This window comes from Scardinius erythrophthalmus (assembly GCF_964197995.2).
Source record: "Scardinius erythrophthalmus genome assembly, chromosome: 5".
NCBI lineage: Eukaryota > Metazoa > Chordata > Actinopteri > Cypriniformes > Leuciscidae > Scardinius > Scardinius erythrophthalmus.
Window position 1 is genome coordinate 22,491,199 of NC_138225.1, and position 22,629 is coordinate 22,513,827.

The following is a 22,629-nucleotide window of genomic DNA, read 5'->3' on the forward strand; positions in this document are numbered from 1 at the left end:
CCAGGGACAGCAGATTGCTTGGAGACTACGCATCGGCACGGTCTTATGGCAGGACAGCTCGACACCTAAATGTTGCTGCCATCATTATTTGTGCCTCTGCTATTATTATCCTCATCATCGTTGCTGTCACATTGAGTAATCTCACAAGTTATCAATATTATCATTAACTCCTCCAAATAATTAATGTCTGAATGTTTGTATTGACCTTTATGTACTTCTTTTGTTTTTTATTAAAACATTGATATCTCTTGAAACTTTGCATTGTTCTTTTTTGACCATTGTTACTGACCTGGTCTTGCAACAAGAAACTGACTGCTGTGTGTAGTATAAATATAAGTGTGTGTATATACTGTATATGTAATAATAATAATTCTTTACATTTATGTAGCGCTTTTCTGGGTAAGCTCTTTACATGGAAAGGGGAATCTCCTCAACCGTAATGTGTGTGTGTGTGTGTATGTATATGGATTCTAAAAGTCATATGCAGTTGCAGTATGCAAAAATGACCTCGTAATTATCAAAGGACACTAGAACACACTGTTTAGCAGGTTTATTTTGCAGATGTGTGACAGGCGTGATAACTCACACTCTTAAAAATGAACTGGCAATATTTCAATGGATGTGATAGGTTGGGTACAATTATAAAAGCTAAAAATACATATAATAATACATTATATTAAGAATATGCAGCAAAAAAAAAAGGAAAACATGTAATGGCAGCATGTATGTGGTAAATAGATGTAACATTGAAATTTAATCTCCCTTGGTCATCACAGGTAAGGTGGCATTTGTATAGTATAAATGACCATAAATGTATCAGTTCTTATGAAATAAAATAAATGCAGGAGTCAGGACGACTACATTGTGTACATAGGTTAAAAATAACCTGCCATCAGAGGGTAATTTATACAGTAACTCCTACTATTACTATGGTCTAGAAGAGTTGTTCTTGGTACATTGTCATGAACTGATTGCACATTCTGCTAAAAATTCTAAAGCTTTCATCATATTTTTTTCTTTAATGACAGATGCAATTTGAGCTGCACAGCTAATAAAAGACATATTTGTCCAATCCAGTCCATACAGCATAACTGAAGCACACAAAACACACAGATTAAAAGTTTCTGATGTGAATTATCATGCTGATAACCCCTTCAAGATCATTTCTTGAAATATAAATGAATACAAAATAAAAATGAACATTGTTTCACCTACAGGCATATACATTTTTTTTTCATTCTGCACATTTGACGAGAGAAGCCAACTTGCATATAAGAGCACTTGGATGAAGACAGACATACACAGAAGTAATTTAGGAAACACTATTACATGCGTGCAATACTTGAAGTCGCAGAAAATGGTTAGTTGACAGTGACTGGCAGAGCTTTTGTGAGGTTGTATGTTTTGGTTGTTACATAACAAGTACAGTGCCTTTAGAAAGATTTCACCTTCAACCTATTATTTCCTATTCTGCTGTGTTGCCAAGTCAGTTTAAACAATTTAAATGTAGACGGCTCAATTCTGTAAATCAAAAAAAAAAATTAAAAAATAAATAAATTTAGATTCAAATTTATACTAAAAATTATTTAGATTCAAATTTATACTAAAAATGTCATTCTTAAAAATGACTTTAACTCCCTGGATTGGTTCTCTCTGGTGGCACTGCAGAGTAAAGGTCTGTTCACACCAAAAATGAGATGCATAAAGATAACTATAACCATAACTTAAAATCCACACCAACTAACGACAGTGCTCTGTTTATTATAAGCACGGCACACACTGCAGTTATGTCAGCTGCCACATTAAATGTTTGAGCTCTTTAATTTGGGGTGGATTCTGATTGGCTGTCAATGTTTTTTATCCTTCATCAGCTGAAAAAAAAGTCGTTATAGTTACAGCTGTGGTGTGGACTTTCCTATTCTCATAGAAATAGAATGATTCAAACTTTATAGTTATTGTATTTGGTGTGAACAGCCCTTAATGGTGATGCAATTTGGTCGACGATGACACTAGAACAACATTGTGGGCATGGGGGGACTGTGGCGTGTGGATGAAGATTTAGCTTTACTAGAACATGCAGATATTTCAAATTTAGTGGGAGGGGGAAAGAGTTGACATTAAATACAGAAAAGGCACAAGTGCTTAGAGCAGGTACATCAAGGGCAACACTAAGACTCAACAAGTCAATATATTATAGTATATCTATTCTATCTATCTATTTTTAGTTAGATGAACCGTTACCAAATTCTTTCTTGCTGTTAATTTATTGGAATGTGACCAGTTTATGATGAACAAATGGACAAATGTCTTGCTGTATATGTTCCTCTTTGATTAGCTAGTTGTAGCAGTAGTGAAAGAGTTATAAAGTGCTTGAAGGTTCACAGACTATGATTTCATGCAGCCAATGGGAGGAAGGACCAATACGTGTCGACACGTGAGGTATGATCCTGACCATGGAAAGTCTCGGTGGACGTTCCTCAGCTTTAGCCATGGTAAAGGCGGACACGCTGAGATATAGAAGCACGGCACAGAGGGCAGGACAGCAGGGCATCGCTGCAGGTCTGGCAACAGCATACGTGTCCACAAGGCAGGAAGATCACATGTGACTACACAGAGCAGAACAGGGGAGGAAATTTAGTTGGTTTTTTTTAAGCTGCTGAAAAGCTAAACTGTAACAGCTATATTCATTACAAACCATACTAATAAGTTAATATTTCTTATAATAAACTAATAGGTAATTAGTAGGTTAAGGTTTTATTTTATAAAAATATTTACACTACCTTTCAATCGTTTCGGTCAGTAATTCTTTTTAAATAAATTAATAGTTTAATAAACAATACATAAACAATAAAGACTACATTGTTAAAAAAAAAATCTATTTTAAATAAATACTTTCTATTAATACAAAATCGAAAACAGTATTTTAAATTGTTTTGTACTGTTTTTACTGTATTTTTATCAAATACAGACTTTGTGATTATGAGATTTCTTGCAAAAACAAACATTTATTTGAATACTTTAGCCACTGTTTTAATTCAAATTGTTACTATTTGCATTAATAATTAAGCTTTAAAATGAAGGGAAGGCGTTACCTCATGTTCCATGCACACCACACACTCGGAACTGCTGAATCCATCAGGACCTGGGGCAGTGGGGGTGAGGGGGGTGTTGGGGGTGTTGGGGGTCAGTGGAGGAGTGAGCTGCTGTTGAGGTGGGGCACTTGGAGTGGATGGACCAGCTTCCTGTATCTCTTTCACTGATTTAGGCAATGCTGAAGGGACAAAAATGTTATGATACTGCAATCACTGAAAAACAAAAACACTGAGCAGAATTCACAAATTTCACTAAATTAAAAATAGTACTGTATGTCCTTCAAGGGAATATGTTTGCTCTTACGGTCAGACAGAGTGCGTTCTCTGGCCCAGTGGAGAAGAGCTTTCTGCACGCCAACCTCACTGATCCCCAACTGTAAAAAAAAACGGAAAAGAAGTTGATGAAAGAACATCTTAATGGACATAAATCTCTGATGACAAATTCCTAAACACACACTTTCAAAAATGTGTTGAAACACAAAGGGAAAGATAGCAGACCTTTCTAAGGTCCTTTGTGGTCATGTGTCGCAAGGCCTCAGCGGTGATTCGGTGGTGAGCTATGATTGGCAGGTAGTGTTGAGCAGAGAGTTTACACAGAATATTCCCCAGATCCCTATCCACAGCCGCTTCCTGAGGAGAAAGGAAAGGACAGCAAAGTGTCAGTGATTTTGTGATTTGAACACAGGATCTCAAAGGCCTGTAGAAGAGCTGCTCTGACCTGCATACGCAAAGACAGCGGTTTAGCATCCAGGAGCCTCTGATATTGAATCATCCAGTAGTTCTGCTGATTGGATTCGCTCTTCTGCTCCAGCTCCATCTAAAGAGCAAAGAAAAAACACCCTTAGTGTCATTTCTGATACATTTTGTAAAAGTCCTAAGCAAATATAAACACTATGAATTATCATGCCATTATTAGAAATACATTTTTCCATGAAGAACATTAAAAATTATAATGAATGTGTAATATGGTGCATATATTTAGCAAAATGCTCATCTCTAGAGTTAATATTTCTAGCTGACTAACGAGTTTATGGTCACTGGATATGGTTTTTCTGAGGTAAATGTGACGTTACATGACATTGTTTACAAACTGTTTTACTGGCGTCTTTCCACGGTTGAAACAGTGATTGAGTGATTCCATGCGACATGATACGGATTTCGAGAAGTTGTACTCTTATCTTTTAACACACTTTCAGATGGTCATTCATGTTTATTTCGCGCTGTAACTGGTGTTATTAAGGCGGAAGAGAAGATCATGTGCGCTCCGCGCTGCTAATTCTCTTGAGCTGAGCTGCGCCAGAGCGATCTCACGCCACAGCGCCAAAACGGTATTTATGTTTTTGAATTTCGTAAGAAAATGGACGCAATTTGAAAGACTTTGTTTCATATCAGTAGTAACAAAGAACAAAGATTATTGCGGTTTATTGGATGGGATGCACGCTACAATGTTCCATTCATTCATCAACTGAAAACAAGATGACTATAGCTAATCGATTCTTGGGATTTAAGAATCGATATCGGTTCGTAAAAATGAGAATCGATTAAAACTGAAACGAGAAATCAATATTTTTTACACAGCCCTAATAGATAGATAGATAGATGGTCCAGAATCACTCACCAAGACCAGCTTGAGCTCCTCCTCCCTCTGGTCCTTCTGTTTGAGTAACTGTTGCAGTAGGTCACTCAAAGCGGCCCTCTGGTCAGCCAGCACCTCCTTCCACACACACAGTGAATACAGTAAATACACACACTCAAACAATACAAAAGAATCATACTCCCAGAATGCTGTGATAACTCATAGAGGTATTGTGAGCATGATACTTAAACAGGAATGGGATGAAATGGCTAGGTAATCAGAGAGAGAAAGAGAGACGCAAAAACAAACAAGAAAAGTGACGTGCAGCAACAAACAGAGTGATGGTTTCTCCTCTCTACACTCCACAGCATGATGAAGCACTGGAAGGAAAGCACCACATCATCTGCTGCTGCTACGTACCTGCAGGTTCTCAGTGTCCAAATTCCTCCTCTTAACCTCCAGCTTTGTCAACTGCAATAACTCTGCCTCTATGAGTTTAATCTATGGATACAAGCATACAGTGGGGGTGTGAATGGCCCCATGGAGACATGATAAAACAGCCATCTTTTGGGTTCTGCATCCAATGAGAGGTGGGATGTGAGAAGCATGGGCTGACTGAAACCAAAAAAGCTTTTAATGGCTAGAATGACTACACAAGACCATCTTACACATTATTACTTTATAGACCTTATGTAGCCCCGCCCCTTTTCAGCACTGCACTCATTGTGTTCTGTTCTGTCTTCCGGTTTGTATTTTCACAGCATGAAGCCAGGTAAGATCTTACTGATAAACCGCTTGTTTAAAAACCTTCCTGGTCTGCTGGCTGCATTTGTTATGACATCCGTTTCAAACAACAATGCTCATGATAACTTTCATCAACTCTACAATAAGAAACTGAAGAAACATATGACACTGAAGACTGGAGTAATAAATAATGATAAATGACACTGGTCAAAGTCTTGTCACGTTTAGTTTTTTTGGCTTCAGTTTAATTTGTAGTCTTGGTTTTCCTTGTCACTGTCTTGCCTGTGTTCTAGTTATCATTTTTAGTTATCATGGTTTCTGATTAGTTCCCACCTGTTTCCTGTTTCGTTAATGATCTCCCCATGTGTATTTAAGCCCTCAGTTTCCTCAGTTCTAGGTCTTGCGTTAAAGTAAAACGTTACGGTCGTAGACTTATTTCCCAGAGTGTTTATTAAAGTTTATGTGTATTATTATTCATCAATCTGTGTCACACATCGTTTCCTTTGGACTGTTTGATATTTTCAAATATACTGTATTAGAAAACAGTTCTTTTAAATTGTAGTAATATTTTACAATAGTACTGTTCTTATTGTAGTTTTGATTAACTAACTGCAACCTTGGTGAGGATAAGAGACTTCTTTAAAATACATTAAATCCCATAATCTGTAAGGCTCTTATTGGCTCTTGGATCTTAAGGGAAACCTCAATCATCATACCTGATTACGAATATACGCATGCACACTGTCCTTCTGAAGCTGAAGGGCTTCAAAGGCGGCCTTCTGCATTTCCTCCTGCAGACAAAGAGCCAATAAGGGTCAGTTCATCATTTTAGAGCAATGCACCACCTGTAATATTTATAGTAGTTCATTAATTACATATTTTGCCTGTGGAGTGAATGGGTGGATGAGGTGCAGACTACTTTTTAATACAGAATACAGATCATGTACATTGTAAGTTAGTAAATTGAATAGTTACCTCTTGAAGGATCTGACTAATGGCTTTGCTTTTGTCTAGCTGCTGCAGGGACAACACTTGGTCAAACTTCTTATCCAAACTGTCCAAACTAAATGAGGAAAAAGAGAGACAGAAGGACAATCAAATATTGCAGTTTAATTTTCTTTATGAACAAGCCGAACATTGACATAGCAAGTGAAGGATGTAATCTCAAAATCAGAGAATGTGTCTTTGAAATCTGTTCACATGTGGTCACAAGCGATACTTTTGAGATGAATGTTAATACAGAGGGTAAACCATCTTGCCTGACCACGTGTGATCAGATCAACAAAGACGAATGTTGATACCAGGTGTAAACAGGGTCAAAAGGGTCTGGACAGAGTTCAAAACCATATGTATTGGTAGGAAGTGAAGCACCTCCTGCAGGTCTCAGACACCAGCATCTGCGTCTTGGCTTCCCTGGCTTCCTGCAGTAACCTTAAAGACAAGCTCTCTGACAGCATCCTCTGCATGGCACCTGCGAACATGTATATATAGACTTACATAGACAGTAGAGGAGTTTAAAAAAATACTGGGGGAAAGAGAGGGGGACTGGGACATGATGCAGGTCTGATTCAAACTACAAGTACTAAACATGTCTGAAGCATGTCACAGCTCTGAGAAATAACAAAGATTTATAATGACTTGCAAACTAAATATTTAATTATGGAACAATATGGTAATTTTAGAGATAAATTAATTTTCAAAAACTCACCTGCCACTTCCTTCTTCCTAAGAGAGTTGGCTTCTTCCTGTGTGATGGCTGCAAGGTGTTCCATTCGAACGCTAAAAACAACAACAAAATATTCAGAACTGTATCTCTATTAAAATAAAAACAACATCAGGGTAAGTTTAAGATATCACCATAACTTCTATATACACTACTGTTCAAAAGTTTGTGATCAGTAAGATTCTTTTAATAGAACTGATTACTCTTATTCAGGAAAGAATGCATTACATAGATTAAAAATGACAGCAAAGACATTTATCACGTTATCCCCCCAAAAAATCTATTTAAAATAAATGCTGTTCTTCTGAACTTTATCCCCACTTTGTTTTCACACACACAAAAAAATAAAAAATGAAGCAGCACAACTGAAGAAATGTCACTTAAGCAGCAAGTCAGCATATTAGAAGGGTTTCTGAAAAAATCATGTGACACTGAAGACTGGAGTATTGATGCTGAAAATTCTGCTTTACCATCACAGGAATAAATTACATTTATTATACATTCATATATTAAATAGAAAACAGTTATTTCAAATTGTAATAATATTTCACAATACTACTTTTTTTACTGTATTTTTTATCAAACAATTGCAGCTTTGGTGAGCATAAGAGACTTCTTTCAAAAGCTTACAAAATATTACTAACCCCAAAACTTTTAGTCTGTATATAAACAACCGATTCTGATACAGAACTAACGCCTGCAGTTTGTGATACCGGCTTAAAGTAACGATTAAAGTAATGCCAGGTCTTTCTGACCCGTGGTGCATTTCCTGTACAATGACGTCACTCACTGCTTAACTACCATAGTATGATCAAAGTCCCTTAAAGATATATATAAAGTCTTTTGTACGATGAATCATTGAAGAAATCAAATAGCTAGTCACGACTGTTTCCCGAAACCGTACTTTCACAAAGTTGACGTTCAATCACGTTGGTTAATGATGTCACGCAGGTGGTGGAATAAAAACGTATTTTAACTAATCCGTTTGATATCGAATAAATGCCAGATTTTTGCTATAAATTACGGACATTGCATCTGAGGACTAATTCATTTTTCTCAGTTATTTTGTTTTATTTCCATATTCAATCATAGGCTCGTTATTGCGCACTAGCGCACGCACACACATGCACACTCTAAATAAATATTTAAATCTCTTGACAAACTAAAAGATGTAAATGACATTTGTTTATATTCGAAATAAAAGATATAGATTGTTCTGAATGTCAGATTGCTTATTTTGCTCAAGATAGAGATCTATTAAGATCACATGTCATACAAACAAGAAACTCTGCTTCTAACCACAGGTCAAGAGCTGTCGTTCCAACCACACAACTTCGCCATGCTGTTTGCGAATGTTCGATAGAACTATGGTTAACTATGTGGCTGATAACAACGGAACTTGCAACCATAGTTGGCTAACGATGTTTTCAGGAAACGCACCTCTGATCTCCAAAATTACCTGAATGTACCCGTAAACGCTGAACTACTATGGGTTTGGTCAAAAGCGTTCTGTGTGCTGTAAGTTAACGGCACCACAGCAGTGGCATTGCTCAAACAGCTCAGTACTTGCAGTAACTCTGGACTCTGGATATCTAAAGTGGTGCCATTAGATAGATGGAAATTCACTTAGCAAGAGCTGCATTGATGGCAGGAGCCCACACTCCATTAGAGAGTTCGACCCATGTGTAATATCTACTCACCGGTCCATCTCAAGAGCTTGCAGAAATTCAGCACTCTTTGCCTGTCTGTAATCAAATGAGCACAAACACACAATAAATAACCACCCTTAAAATACACAATACTCATGGACTTAAACTGACAGCAATAGCTAACAGAAAAGCAGGACATTTCAAAAATGGTTCACATTGTGCCCTCACCGTTTGTTGTCAAACAGGAGGTCAGAGACGCGGCCCATGATAACGCTCTCTGCCTGACGTACTTTATCCAGCATTTTCAGCCTAACTGCTTCCTGGGCTTTCTGCTGCTGAGACACACCTAACTCTAACCGTTCCTGCTCCTGAGAGACAGAAAAGCACAAAGACGTGTATTTTTGTTAGCTAGATAGCTTATTCAAAGAATCCTTATGATTTCCCAAAAAAATTTAAGCAGTACAACGGTTGTCAACATTGATAATAATAAGAAATGCTACTTGAGCACAAAATCGGCATATTAGAATGATTTCTGAAGGATCATGTGAATCTGAAGACTTTCAATGAGAATAGAAAATAGCTCTTTTAAATTGAAATACGTCTAACCAATATTAGTGTTTTATTGATTTTTAATCCAATAAATGCAGCCTTGGTGAGTACGGAAGTGTAGCTCACTCAAATGTGTTACATTTATAAACCAGATAGTTTTGACTCTAAAATCAAAATGGTTACCAATTTGACAGACAGCAGGACGTCCTCTTTACGGGAGTTGTTGAGGAGGAGGAGCTGAGTGTGTTCTCTCTGTTTCTCTTCAAGATCTTTCTCAAAGGTCAACTTTTCCAGCTGTTTCTGCTCCTAGTGGAGAAACAAAAAGTGAGATGTAAATAGGCTACTACTTCACTGAACGATCCAATAATAACAAAAAGAAATCAAACATACCTTTCTTTTCTCATAGTCCATGAATTTGCTCTGCGGTGTCAGAGTGAATGTAAGAGAACAGCAAGTCATTATTACATTAACAGAAAAAAATGCCACACCAACATTTTTTAGGCACTGTATGAAATGAGCATAAATAGTGAAGACTGACCTGCCAGGCTAACTCCTCACCGTCAACGCAATCCACCTCCTGCTTCCCTCCATCATGCTCCAGCACAGGCAGAAGATACTGGGATGGAGGGCAATAATCCAGACCCATCTCTAAACCACATCAAAATGAATTATGAACAAACCAGATGCACAGAAAGACCTTGTTCTGTCACAAAGGACTGGAAGTTAATATTCAGTTAGATCTTATGCATAATCTGTACTGTATACAATCTGTATTTATTGGTCTGCATCTAACCAGGCTATAATAAAAGATCTGTACCTGAGCAGAGGTAGCGCTGCACTTCCTCTGTGCCACCCGTGCACACTGACGCAGGTGGATAGCTCATAACCTGTGCGTCCAAGATCAAGCTCTGCACACCACATATAAACATACAGACATAAGTTTGTCTTTGCAGTGGTCACATTCCCTATAAGCTTGATATGATACTACACAAATATGCTCCAAAATCTTTATCTTAAGTGGGCTAGCCATTTAAGATACTTACTTCCAGAGTCCGAACACTGGCCAGTTCTTTGGGTAATTCTCTGATGCTGTTCTCACTTATGTCCAGTGTACGCAGGCTGCTCATGCGACCCACAGACACAGGAATCACAGTAAGGCAGTTCCCTGTCAGCATCGAAACATTTTGTTCATTTAAGTGGTTTAGGCTTTTATTACCATTTAGTTTGAATTCAAATGTGCCTAAAAAGCCCAAACTACACAGAAACCACAAATGACTGTCACATTCTTACTAGCTTTTTGAAACAGGTTAACAACTGTCTGGAATCTACCACAGTGCTCTAATGCAGACATTTAAAAATGTACATTAATGAATACATATGCAAAAAAAAGCACTAAACAAACCTTTCACATTAAGTGTCTGTAGATGTTGTAGATCCCCTACAGAGTCTGGCAGCTGTTTTATGTGGTTCTTCTCTACATTCAGAACCTTAGAGAAGCAATACATAAAGGACACTAATTATCAATTAAGCCCTAGAAGATATACACTACCGTTCAAAAGTTTGGGGTTGGTACAATTGTTTTAATGTTTATTAAAGAAGTCTCCTATGCTCACCAAGGCTGGATTTAATTGTTAACAGTAAAAACAGTAATATTGTGAAATATTATTATTATTACAATTTTAAAAGGACTGTTTTCTATTTTAACACATTTTAAAATTTAGCCCTGTGATAGCAAAGCTGAATTTTCACCAGCTATTACTCCCGTCTTCAGTGTCACATGATCCTTCAGAAATTAATCTAATATGCTGATTTGCCGTTCAAGAAACATTTATGATTATTATCAATGTTGAGAACAGTTGTGCTGCTTTTTGTAGAAACCGTGATACATCCCCTCAACCCCCACCAAGCTTTACTGTCTTTTACTGAAAGGATTTGTGTCCTTGCTGAAAAAAATGTATTTAAAAAAAAAATAAAATGCAGTAACCCCAATCTTTTGAAAATGAGTGTAATCCACGACAGCAATGTATATCTGTCATTATATAATGCATTTTATATGTGTATTGATCAGCATCCAAAACAGTATTTGGTTTTCAAGTGTCATATAAGAAACAATTAACATCATCAGCTTTGTTCATATACAATAAATATATACTGTACCTGCAAGGACAAAAGCTGCCCGATGTCATCAGGAAGTGACGTGAGCTTATTTTCATGCAGATCCAGCACCTTAAGAATGGACACACAGAGATGTTGGCACTGGAGAGAAGTGCAAGACGGTTATCTGCTCAATCAATGTCTCTCACCTTTAAGGTTGCTAAGGCACCAGTGCAGCAACCTTTAGGAACAAGTGACCTCAGGTCATTTCCATGAAGAATTAACACCTGCAGTGAAAGTGGAAACTGCTGTCAAAAGTCTGTTCGCTCTGACCAACAACAGTTCAGAGAAAACAACCCTGCAGTAAACTGACTCACTTTCTTCTGGAGCACTTTACACATTGAGAAGGCACTGGATGGAACCTGGAGACATGCATTTAAAATAAGTAAAAACTGTTGTGACACAGATGGAAGCAATCAGGTATCTTGCAATAATTCATCCTCTTTCTGTTTTTTAGATTACATTTTTTCCAAAATGTGAATAATGACAGTCATTCATTAGGGTTTGTGTAATTCACCTCTGTAAGTTCACAGGCAGAAATATCCAGAATATCATCAGCACCTGCTTCTTTGGCCTGCACAAAACATAGGTATGCGTGTTAGCAGAGATGGGCAGTATTTCAGATACATGTATTTAAAAAAAGCATTTGAAATACAAAATACTATTTTGTATTTTAAAGCCTTTGGAAAAAATCAAATGTAATTTGTATTTAAATACATTTAAGATGAGTATTTTTGTATTTTCAAAATACATAAAATACTGTTTGCCAGTCAAGCTCTTTATCAGGGTACTGATTTCGTGCATCAACTAGTTCAAACTTTACATAAAATAAATATAAAAATTACTATAGTCAAAAACCATTGGACTACCTTAAAAAAAAAGCCTTTGAAATTCAACTTTGAAGTTTTTGCTGTGGTATCAAAACTGATAGGCTATTGAGAATTGTGAAACCATGATATATATTGTTACTGTGAAGTAAAATTAAAATTTTGGTCATATCGCCCATCCATATTCTTTGCTAGATAGCAGAAAAGGTTCCCACAGTTTTACATACAGTATGATTTTTTTAAATAGTGTTCACCACAAGTAATAGACTACATTGTGACCAGGTCAGAAATAATAAATGGCTGCTATTTTGCATAAGTTTGTTTGTAATTGCCAGCAAGAAAGAAAGAAAGAAAGAGATGGAGTTAGGAATGAAAAGTCAGTAGGCCTGAGTAGTTTCTTCATTTCTTCATTCACTGTGACCTATACCTGCACTGGATGGCCAATTTCACATGTATTATGTGTATTTTCAAAATACAAAATACTGTATTTGTATTTAAATACATTTTTCCACACAGTATTTTGTATTTTTATTTTAAATACATTTCCATGTATTTATGCCCATCTCTGCGTGTTAGGGTCTGAAACAGTGCACTATAACAGTCGGATGTTGCTAAAAAAAATAGGCACTGCTGATACATGTAATCTCTAACATAAGCAAATGTGGGGTCGTTGCAATGTAAATACAACTAGAAACTCACCAAGCAAAGCTGGTACTCAAGGCGTTTCTTGGAATCCACACTGGGTTTCTTCTTTTTGGAGAACAGAAACATCCTGAGGCCAGTGAGATTTTGTTTGTCTAATTAAAACCGCACAACATCCACTTGATGTTAGCGTGACACTTGACTGACAGTGGTGTTGACAATCCCAAAGAAACAGATTGGGACAGCATAAACAAATTCAAGTAAGTTAGGGCAAGAACGCATTAATAAAATATGAAATTACAAATTATAATCACGCGAGATTAATAAAACCATAATACTTCTTTTTCATTATAAATTGATGGATCATGGATATTGAAACCAGGTTCTGAAACCAAATAGAAATGAACGATATAAATAAAAGGTCATACCTTACGCGAAACGAAGAATATATGCGAATAACCGTCAGTGCGACAGCTAAATTATTTTGTCAAAACATGGGCTCCTTCAAATGTTTCAATAACGATTTATTGTCCCGTGTTACCTTGTATACACTCCCTCTCTGGCAGTACACACCAGGAACAACTTCTCGGATGTTGTGAATGACGTAATGCGCCGCCGCAGTGTGAAAGGTTGCTCAGCTCTCGCGATACTTCGTGGCCTTTATATTCGTGGCGCAACAGTCCTTCGGCCTTTTCCTTTTTCACTTTGGTGGTGAAGGTGCAACAATTTTCGGTCGTCCCGAATTCGGGTTCATCCGACACCCTCACCAAATTCAAATTGAACTGAGCTCAACTTCATCCGATACACAATGCCTCCTAAATTCGACCCCACCGAGATTAAAGTCGGTATGTCTGGATTACGGTAACCCTTTGACAGATTTCTGATTGTGTGTGTGAGCGGCTGCGTGTAGGCCTCTCGCGTGCTAGTGCTAATAAATTGGTAGGGTGCAAATGCAAAGCTCTTCCTATCATATAGTTTAGTTGACGCATTTAAAATAAATATTTGGATGTACAGCGTGTAACTCAACTGAGAGGTGTTAATTTTAAATGTTATGTAGCGTCTTTAGGAATACTCGCTGTAACTAAGTTACCTTTTTTGAGCGGTTAACGATTTGTGGAAAACATTTGCGTGCTGTGGTTTGACAGCTCTCGGCATATAAAAATCACGGGTAAGTGTTCACGTGCTGCTGAACATCACGACGCTGTAACATTTCTCTGGGCATACCCTGTTTGTTTAATATTGGGCTGAGACTTGGCTTTTTTTCTTTTCTTTTTTTAAAAATAATGGTCTGTCGTGTTTACTGTCCTGCTCTTTATATCATAAAGCAGCCTCCCGCCACTGTGCTAGTCTGTTAAAGTGTCTGTGTACAATCCAGTGGAGGCTCATAGGGACCCAGCTCTAGGAAACAGGGTGGCCCCAATCTTATGGGCAACTCTGTGCCGAAAGGCCTGGAACAAACTGCTAATCAAAAAAATACAAATAAAATTATATATATATATATATATATATATATATATATATATATATATATGTATGTATATATATATATGTATGTATATATATATATATATATATATATATATATGTGTGTGTGTGTGTGTATGTATATATATATATATATGCCCTAAAATTTTACTAGCTAAGTGAGGTCAAATTGTAGCCTTTGCAAAGGTTTTTACCCATTAAGATTCTGTAGATATTTACACTAATAAGGGAAGGATGAAACATTTGAAAGTTTACAACTTCATGGTTCTGGTAAAGCAGAATGACCATGCGTACCTCAGGGTTAGGCTGGAGTCTTGACCTTTTGTGTCATCTCTGTGATGTCTGATGGAACTAACAGGCGTCTTTTATATGTCAGCGTACACTGGTGTTAATATCAGCCATGATGAAATGTACTTTTGTTAGTCACTTATCTCTGAAGCATGTTTTATTAGATTGTGTTGGGTTTAACCTCGTGGGAAACCTTTCATTCCAATAATCCGTTTGAAGATATTTTTAGCCAAGTTAAACCAAATGTAGTTTTAGTGTATGTAGAGAGGAATGTAGTTTTCTTCTAGAAGCTGGCATGGTTAAAAAAAAAAAAAAAAAAAACTGCCACAATGATGCACAATTCTAAAAGGGTGTTTCATTTAAGTTACTTTTTACAGCTTATGTAAATATAGGGCACACTGTTTTCTGAGAATTGTTGAATGTCGTAAATGTTTTGTGGGCAAATTGTTTTAATTCTAATTGTCTGTATTATGCAATAAAAGCACACTAAGGTCTTTTTCCCCTCCTCCAGTGTACATGAGATGCACAGGTGGAGAGGTTGGTGCCACTTCCTCACTGGCCCCCAAAATCGGACCTTTGGGTCTTGTAAGTATTGCCACAAGTTTGGTCTGTAGTGTTGATTGTCCTGCTCTTATATCATAAAGCAGCCTCCCGCCACTGTGCTAGTCTGTTAAAGTGTCTTTGTACAATCCAGTGGAGGCTCATAGTGACCCAGCTCTAGGAAACAGGGTGGCCCCAATCTAATGGGCAACTCTGTGCCGAAAGGCCTGGAACAAACTGCTCGTGTCACAGAACATTGACTCTGTTCCATGCTGTATGCTCATCTTTCATTCTTGCTTTCCCTCAGTCCCCTAAAAAGGTGGGTGATGACATCGCAAAGGCCACCGGTGACTGGAAGGGCCTGCGAATCACTGTGAAGCTGACCATCCAGAACAGGCAAGCAGCGGTAAGCCCTTGGAAGTCTATCAGCCTGTATTCTGGCTCTTGAGGTCACCTAGCCTTTAGACACTTACACGTTTTGTTGTTGCTCCAGATTGAGGTGGTGCCATCAGCCTCTGCCCTCATCATCAAGGCCCTGAAGGAACCTCCCCGTGACAGGAAGAAGGTCAAGAACAGTGAGTAGCTTTTACACCACCTCAATACACTGTTGTAGGAATCGTGTCTTTGTGTTCTGACCTTTCGTGGTTATTGCGAGCCTCCCGCCACTGTGCAAGTCTGTAAAAGTGACTGTGTACTGTCCAGTGGAGGCTCATAGTGACCCAGCTCTAGGAAGCAGGGCTGCTCAACTCAATGGGCAACTCTGTGCCGAAAGGCCTGGAACAAATTGTTGCATTTCTTGATCAAAAGTCACAGTAAAGATATTTGTTAATTTTGCATTTCCAAAAAGAACTGCACTTATGAACTAATTATCCTAAAAACAAAGTTAAGTCTGGAGAAATGATACTGAAAATTCAGCTTTGCCATTAAATAACAGAATTAAGTTACATTTTAAAGTAAATTAAAATTAGACAATTTTAGTAAAATTTAGCAAAACAGTAAAATTTTACTGTTTTTGATCAAATAAATGCATTTGTAAGCATGAGACTTGTGCATTAAACATAAACCGCTGGTTTAACAGACAAGGCTGAAGTCTAGTCCCAGACTAAAATGCATGTTTGAAATGTTTTAAAAAGGTGCATTGTGTAATATTTAGGAGATTCTGTTGACTGAAATGCAATATCATATACATAACTGTTTTCAGTGGTGTATAAACTCTTGCATAATGAACCTTTATGTTTTATTACCTTAGAATGAGCCATTTTTATGTACGTACACTGGATCCCCTTACGTTGAAATAGGCTAGTCATTTTGTGCCGACATGTTGCTACAGTAGCCCTAAATGGACAAACTACAGAGCGTGTTTTGTCACTTGTTGTTCATGCAAAGAAACTAGCTAAAGTCAGTGAATAAAACACTGACACAATGATGAACAAGTAACAATCTTCGTAATAACATTGTTTTACTGAATAATTAAGTTAACATAACTTAATTGATCTGTGTAAAGAAACCTCATTGCTTAACTGGCTACTCTCTGCTGTCTCCAACATCTTTTCCTGTCGGCCACTGTAACTTGTTGGCTGCAATTCGCAACCTCACCACTAGATGCCGCTAAAAATTACACACTGCACCTTTAACTGAAAGCAACTTACACTGGAATATCTATGTCAGTGGCTTTTTTTGAGAATGTTAGTGTAGATTGGTATTAGTTTGTGACTAGCATATTCTATATCTCCTGATGTTTGCATATTTCCTCTTTTAGTTAAGCACTCTGGAAGCGTCACTTTCGATGAGATCGTCAACGTTGCCCGTGTCATGAGGCCACGATCTATTGCCAGGGAACTTTCTGGTTTGTATTTCTCCAAATTGTAACCTAATGCTTAAGCAATATTGATCGATTAGCCTCCCGCCACTGTGCAAGTCTGTAACAGTGACTGTGTACTGTCCAGTGGAGGCTCATAGTGACACCCAGCTCTAGGAAGCAGGGCTGCTCAACTCTGGCTAACCCTGTGCCAAATGGCCTGGAACATGTTATAACTAGGCATGAATGAGTTGTTTTAAACGATGGCACAAAGTCATCTTTTCCTATGCTTCTCAGGTACCATCAAGGAGATTCTTGGCACAGCTCAGTCTGTGGGCTGCACCATTGATGGTCGCCCTCCCCATGATGTCATTGATGACATCAACAGTGGCAAAGTTGAGTGCCCAACTGTAAGTATTGAATGCCATTTTATGCTTTTTAAGCATTTAAATGATTTGCCTTTTACTTGTTTTAACCGGATTTCTTTTCTCTTTCTTGCAGGAGTAAAAAGATAAAAGACAAATAAAACTGTTTGCTAAAAGTCCAAGTGTTGTGGTTTGTCATCTCTGGCATTTGATGGATCCTTTTCACAAATTGTATGCAACTTAACTGTCATTAGCTTTGTAAATCTATTGCAAAGTACTTTTTAAAAAGTACACTTATAAAACACACTTTGTATTACCTTTGCACCAAATGACAAATCTACCGCTGCTGCAAGGGTGTTTCTAATGCAGTGGGAGTGATTGAAAAGCTCACATCTTTCTCTTTCTGACTGCCATTATCAATCTTCCCTTTTTTTTTTTTGGGAAGTTATGAAAACAATATTGTGAAGTTCTTTTGCTGTTTGAGCAAATGGGAACATATTTAATATTATCCTGTTAACTACTATTGGAGTTTTATGCTTCTGAGAAACCTGGAAATGTGAAAAGGGTCAATTATTTGTAGAATTGAGTTTGAAAAAAGTGATTTATTTAAAACATCTGAATTTCCCCACAGTATTTAAGGAACAGAATCTTAGTCATGGAACTAGTTCAAATGAATTATTTATAGGTATAGAATTGTCACTGACCTATTTCACAAACCTAAAACTGCATGTTAGATATGAATATTTGACAGGATGACAGGCACATACATTGAGGGGGAAAAATAAGCTATTAAAACCACAATTTATTTGGAAATGTCTACATGTTTTCAAATATCCCAGAGTTGTAGACAAAGTACAAAAGTATCTAAGCTTGGTTACATGTTGCTGCTCTAAAACAAGTTTTTCATGGGTACTTGCAGCTGCTCCCTTTTTATTTCCTATCACTAACATCCAACACATTTTTCCATTTCTTGACTGCAGTAACAGTGTTTATTTGCTTAAAATACTATGGACACTACTGTGTTGTAACTAAACTGAATTCAAATAATGTGCAGTTTCTTGAAAGATACCTTGCTGGATTCAAAGGAGCTCTGCAGGAATGTTGCCAGTTGTTCAAATCACAAAGAGAAGCATATTCTGTGTACCATAGGTTTGTCCAGACCTCATCACCTGTCCCACTACTAAAGTGGAAACTACCATCATTTGCAATGGTTGATAGAAACCAGGACGGACTGACCAAATAAAACAATCCTGCTTTTCAGTTCTCAACATCCTCTTCCTCTCCTTCATTCTCTCCCTCCTGCTCATCATCCATGTGCTCATCTTCCTCTTCATCTCTACTCTTGTCATTTTCATCAGTGCCATTCTTCTTCTTGTCCTTTCGTTTTTGCTCAGATGCCTCCTTCTTGCCTTTCTGACCTTTCTTGTATGCTGTAAAAACAAAAAACAACTGGTTAAATACATGAATGGATCTGATGCTTTCCTGAAGTCATGCATCCCTATAGACCTGAACCCTTCTGGTCCATAGAGAATTTACCTTCAAGTGCTTCCCGCAAGGGCTGCAAGAAACGCTCAAACTCCATCTCCTCCATAGCTGACATCACATCTCCAGCGTTGAGTGTCTTCCTTTTCGCTTTCATAGCAAAATTGTTTGCACTGGTGTCAACAAAGCAGTGGAGATTACATACGAGTAGGTTGTCAAGAGTGGAATTTCTCAAACAAAAGAGAACTTCAGACTAACCAAGATGTTGCGTAGAGAACGAAAACACTTGCTGCTTGAGAAATCGCTCTTCTTGCCTCCTTGGACACGTTTACTCCGTCCGGCAACTAAACAAGACGAGAGACAAGTTGACTCCATACTAACATACAATTGACTGCAGTGACAGAGACGATTTACTATGGTTATTATCACTTAAACTGCTGTTCGGCTATATAAAGAGATGACTTACTGCCTCCTTTATAATCCGCGTGATGACAGCATTGGGGAGATTGAGGTCCTCTGGTCTCTCGGCCATTACACCTAATATACACTTAAATGAGATGCAACACGACAATGTAATCTGTTCGTTTTAGATGCGTGATCAGAGGTCAAACTGCACAACCGCGAAAACTTTGTGTTAGCTTAGCCGTCTAACTTATCTGAGGGTGAACTGTCACCAGATCCACTCGATTTAAGTGCGCCGAATAACAAATGTCGTTACCGTACATATGCGTTAGATGTGTAATTAGATTATTTATCTGCAAATCAATTATCTATGGAACAGGTGAATCTGGACAAAAGCTAGTGTGCTTCACTGTTTTTCAGCCCGCTTGATCATCCAAACCCATGCGCTAACCTTTTACCTCTCACCGCTCTTCCCAGCCAACCAATACAGACGCTCAGTCATGACGTCAATTTGTAGGCTAACCCCAAATAAACCCCAGATTTATACGTACAGGTGACGACGCTTTTTTTTTCTTTTTCTAAAAGATAAATTAGATAGGTTACCTTAAATGTGAATTTCAAAGGTGCTTTTTTAAAATGTTTTATTTTTTAAATTTAAGTTGTTAACAGGTCACATCCTGGTAGTTGTAGTCCTGTCAGGGTGTAGTCTTTATTTATTTACTTTCGTTCCGAAACAAAAAGCAAATGGCTTTTCTTAAAAATAAATAAAATAAATAAATCATAGGAAATTATTGAGTCTTCCGGGTTGTAGTGTATTGAGTAGAATGCGACAAACACAACACGGGTTTTCACTCGATGTTTATCAAAGTATAAAAAACAAAAACAAAAATTAATTTTTGCCGTTTTAGTGTTTGATTTTATTTTGGCTTGTCGTCTGTTGTTTTTGAGCCACTCTCCAGCACTATTTATGGCAATTTAATAAACAGATGTTTATCTTGATCTCATATCGTGTGAAGTAGGCTAAAGTAAACTCTATGTCCGACTGGACCTCTGTACAAACTGAACGAGAAAAGTCCCCCCCCCCCCCCCCCCCTCAATTCTGCCTCTTGCTCTTATCGCAAAACAAGTCTACATGAATGATGTGTTTATTTTCATATTAGCGGGACTTTCTGAAGCATGTGCAGTGGTCACGTAGGCAGGCTATAGCAATAGGCCTACAGTGCAACTGCTCAATATACACGGAATGTATAGCCTTTTGTAGTAGGCTAATTTCATGGTCGTGCAAGCGCGTTTGGAACAGTGTTAATTCATCTCCATTTATAGCATATTTTTCGAATGTTTGAAAGTGTTGCTTGCGTGAGAATGCATGTGAAACAGTATGCACTGCCTGCTGGACCAGAAGCAAATCATTTTAACCAACTGCTTCAACGTTTTTCCCCCCTTTCCATAGCATAATTTTCTTGATTTACCTAAACTGAGCAAAGCTATCTATATATTTATTATCTTAAAAGTGGAAAACTGTTACACATTATTAGGCCTAATGGTGAGGCTTTATATTGGAATATGAAATGATGGGTTGTATAAGGGTTTTTTGTATAAATGAGTGCAGAAATGTCTCGTCTCCATGTGTGGTCCCCCCAAATAGTAGTTTAGGATTTATAACAAATTGCATGTGGATTTTTCCACAACGATTCAATCTACACAGACCCATAAAAATGAACTGCTGGTGGGTGGGTTTTTTTATTTTTTTCATCTTCATCACGCTTTATTGTTTGCCATACAATTTTGTCAACCTCAATTGTGGTAAATGGCAAAGACTTTCCATGACCGTTTTCCCCCTCTTTCTTTGATGCTCATCAAATGTCTTGAGGTTAGCTTCATTAGCTCATAAAGCAATTAACATTTAACACCATGTTGTCTTTTTATAGAGATTGGTAAAGTTTCATTCTTTTTCTTCACCCTCTTTCAGATGATGTCATTCAGATGCTCACTTTAAGTTTTTAATGACATCTTTAGGTCTGAATATGACTTTAGTTTGCCACACTGTGAACTTAAGAACATGTTTTGATTGAATCAATTCAATTTCAATAGATAGGCTATATATTATTTATTTATTTATTTATTTTGCTTAGGCCTTCAGTGCAGGACTCATATGCACTCGACAGGAAATGCTGGTTGTTAAATGACTTTTGCTCTCTTTTCACAATAATTAAAGTTGGCAAGAAACAGAAGTTGCGATAGTCTTTTCTTCCCTATTGTAATATCCATGTCAAAAGTATTTAAAAAATAATAATCAAATGTTGTAATTAAACTTAATTTTGTCCATCAGGAATTGATTGGATTGTTGGATCATTGTGGTTTGCTATTGCTGGTATCTCATGTGAGTGACAGGTTCTTCTAGAGAGTTCAACAGTAAACGCGTCATCAGAGAAATGAAAGCGTTGCAAGAGGGAGGGGAAGTTATTTTGATGAAAGATTACAAGGGCATATTAATTAAATAATATTAATTTGCACAGATAAATCATTTATAAAAATACTCCATAAAATAATATTTCATAAAAAAATAAGAAATATCGATTATTATTTCTTGGTGTTTTTAAAGCAAAGTCAACGTGTGACCTATAGCAACAGTCCTTCAATGTCGAGTTTGCAAACAAAACATCATCACAAATTACAACTTAAAAAATTAATTCTAATGAACTGAACTATTTTATGTGACATGGAGACTACTTAGATGTCCGTGTTATTTCTATTAAATATATAGATAAATGAATATATAGATTTATAAATATTGATGCAGAGTTCTATTTTAGTTCTTCTTTACTTTATTTTCATGATTAGCATTTGACTAGGATTATCAATTTTCTGCTTGAAACAATGCACGGTTGAATCCATTTTGTTTATGAGCTTTATAAACTTGATAAAAATTCAAAAGCAAAAGATATTTCTCAACTATTCAACTGTAATTTCTAACTTAATGTAGATAGTTTGTGTAGTGGAAGGAATGTACTATAAGGAGTGATTTTTAAGGGTGATGTCTAACTGTTGCCGTTGCTTTTAACAAGTTGATCATGACTTCATTTATATAATATTATAATATAAATTATAATATTCCAATTTTAGAATCTGGATTCCGCAATGGAACCCATTGTCCCATAATTCAGATGACTACACAGTGATATTACAGTGACAAAAATAGGGAAGCTTGGTCAGATGTGTAGACACAAGTCAGAATTTGAGACCGCAAAATTGTTTTAATTAAATGGGCATTTTCCAACAAGAAAATAAAAGTTGATGACAAGTATTGTTGAGC

General features: G+C 37.1%; 3 protein-coding genes across 5 annotated transcripts; 1 reads left to right on the plus strand and 2 right to left on the minus strand.

The window, feature by feature from the left end:
- Positions 1-541: 541 nt before the first annotated feature.
- On the minus strand, positions 542-13,522 carry lrsam1 (leucine rich repeat and sterile alpha motif containing 1). Of its 2 annotated transcripts, none has more exons than XM_081364550.1 (25): positions 13,385-13,522; positions 13,014-13,158; positions 12,005-12,061; positions 11,805-11,849; positions 11,637-11,714; positions 11,491-11,559; positions 10,736-10,820; positions 10,377-10,498; positions 10,151-10,241; positions 9,872-9,981; positions 9,724-9,753; positions 9,517-9,639; positions 9,013-9,152; positions 8,836-8,880; positions 7,121-7,191; positions 6,784-6,883; positions 6,388-6,475; positions 6,129-6,203; positions 5,089-5,169; positions 4,711-4,806; positions 3,811-3,909; positions 3,591-3,722; positions 3,397-3,466; positions 3,093-3,271; positions 542-2,606 (listed from the first exon to the last, which is right to left on the minus strand). In XM_081364550.1, the coding sequence occupies exons 2-25, from the start codon at positions 13,083-13,085 to the stop codon at positions 2,484-2,486; spliced, it is 2,181 nt and encodes a 726-aa protein (XP_081220676.1). In that variant the 5' UTR covers positions 13,086-13,158; positions 13,385-13,522; the 3' UTR covers positions 542-2,483. The 2 variants fall into 2 exon arrangements, with proteins under 2 accessions (XP_081220676.1, XP_081220677.1); XM_081364551.1 differs by having other exon boundaries at positions 13,014-13,086; positions 13,385-13,491.
- Positions 13,523-13,645: 123 nt separating this feature from the next.
- On the plus strand, positions 13,646-17,614 carry rpl12 (ribosomal protein L12). The gene is made up of 7 exons (XM_081367319.1): positions 13,646-13,801; positions 15,241-15,314; positions 15,577-15,675; positions 15,763-15,844; positions 17,029-17,115; positions 17,365-17,477; positions 17,569-17,614. The coding sequence occupies exons 1-7, from the start codon at positions 13,765-13,767 to the stop codon at positions 17,572-17,574; spliced, it is 498 nt and encodes a 165-aa protein (XP_081223445.1). The 5' UTR covers positions 13,646-13,764; the 3' UTR covers positions 17,575-17,614.
- A 257-nt stretch (positions 17,615-17,871) lies between these two features.
- Positions 17,872-19,833, minus strand: pole3 (polymerase (DNA directed), epsilon 3 (p17 subunit)). 2 transcript variants are annotated; one of them, XM_081366040.1, is made up of 5 exons: positions 19,775-19,833; positions 19,381-19,461; positions 19,173-19,258; positions 18,969-19,087; positions 17,872-18,862 (listed from the first exon to the last, which is right to left on the minus strand). In XM_081366040.1, the coding sequence occupies exons 2-5, from the start codon at positions 19,444-19,446 to the stop codon at positions 18,690-18,692; spliced, it is 444 nt and encodes a 147-aa protein (XP_081222166.1). In that variant the 5' UTR covers positions 19,447-19,461; positions 19,775-19,833; the 3' UTR covers positions 17,872-18,689. The 2 variants fall into 2 exon arrangements, with proteins under 2 accessions (XP_081222166.1, XP_081222165.1); XM_081366039.1 differs by having other exon boundaries at positions 19,768-19,833.
- Between the last annotated feature and the right edge of the window lie 2,796 nt (positions 19,834-22,629).

Coding starts and splice junctions, on each gene's coding strand:
- lrsam1 (XM_081364550.1), bottom strand. CDS start 13,085: ATGTTTCTGTTCTCCAAAAAGAAGAAACCCAGTGTGGATTCCAAGAAA. Junction 7,192..8,835: donor CAAGCTCTTGAGATGGACCG/GTGAGTAGATAT, acceptor TGTTGTTTTTAG/CGTTCGAATGGAACACCTTG. Junction 2,607..3,092: donor TGGTGTGCATGGAACATGAG/GTAACGCCTTCC, acceptor TGCTCTGTGTAG/TCACATGTGATCTTCCTGCC.
- pole3 (XM_081366040.1), bottom strand. CDS start 19,446: ATGGCCGAGAGACCAGAGGACCTCAATCTCCCCAATGCTGTCATCACG. Junction 19,259..19,380: donor CGCGGATTATAAAGGAGGCA/GTAAGTCATCTC, acceptor CGTCTTGTTTAG/TTGCCGGACGGAGTAAACGT. Junction 18,863..18,968: donor CTTGCGGGAAGCACTTGAAG/GTAAATTCTCTA, acceptor TTGTTTTTACAG/CATACAAGAAAGGTCAGAAA.
- rpl12 (XM_081367319.1), top strand. CDS start 13,765: ATGCCTCCTAAATTCGACCCCACCGAGATTAAAGTCG. Junction 15,315..15,576: donor AAATCGGACCTTTGGGTCTT/GTAAGTATTGCC, acceptor GCTTTCCCTCAG/TCCCCTAAAAAGGTGGGTGA. Junction 17,116..17,364: donor TATTGCCAGGGAACTTTCTG/GTTTGTATTTCT, acceptor TATGCTTCTCAG/GTACCATCAAGGAGATTCTT.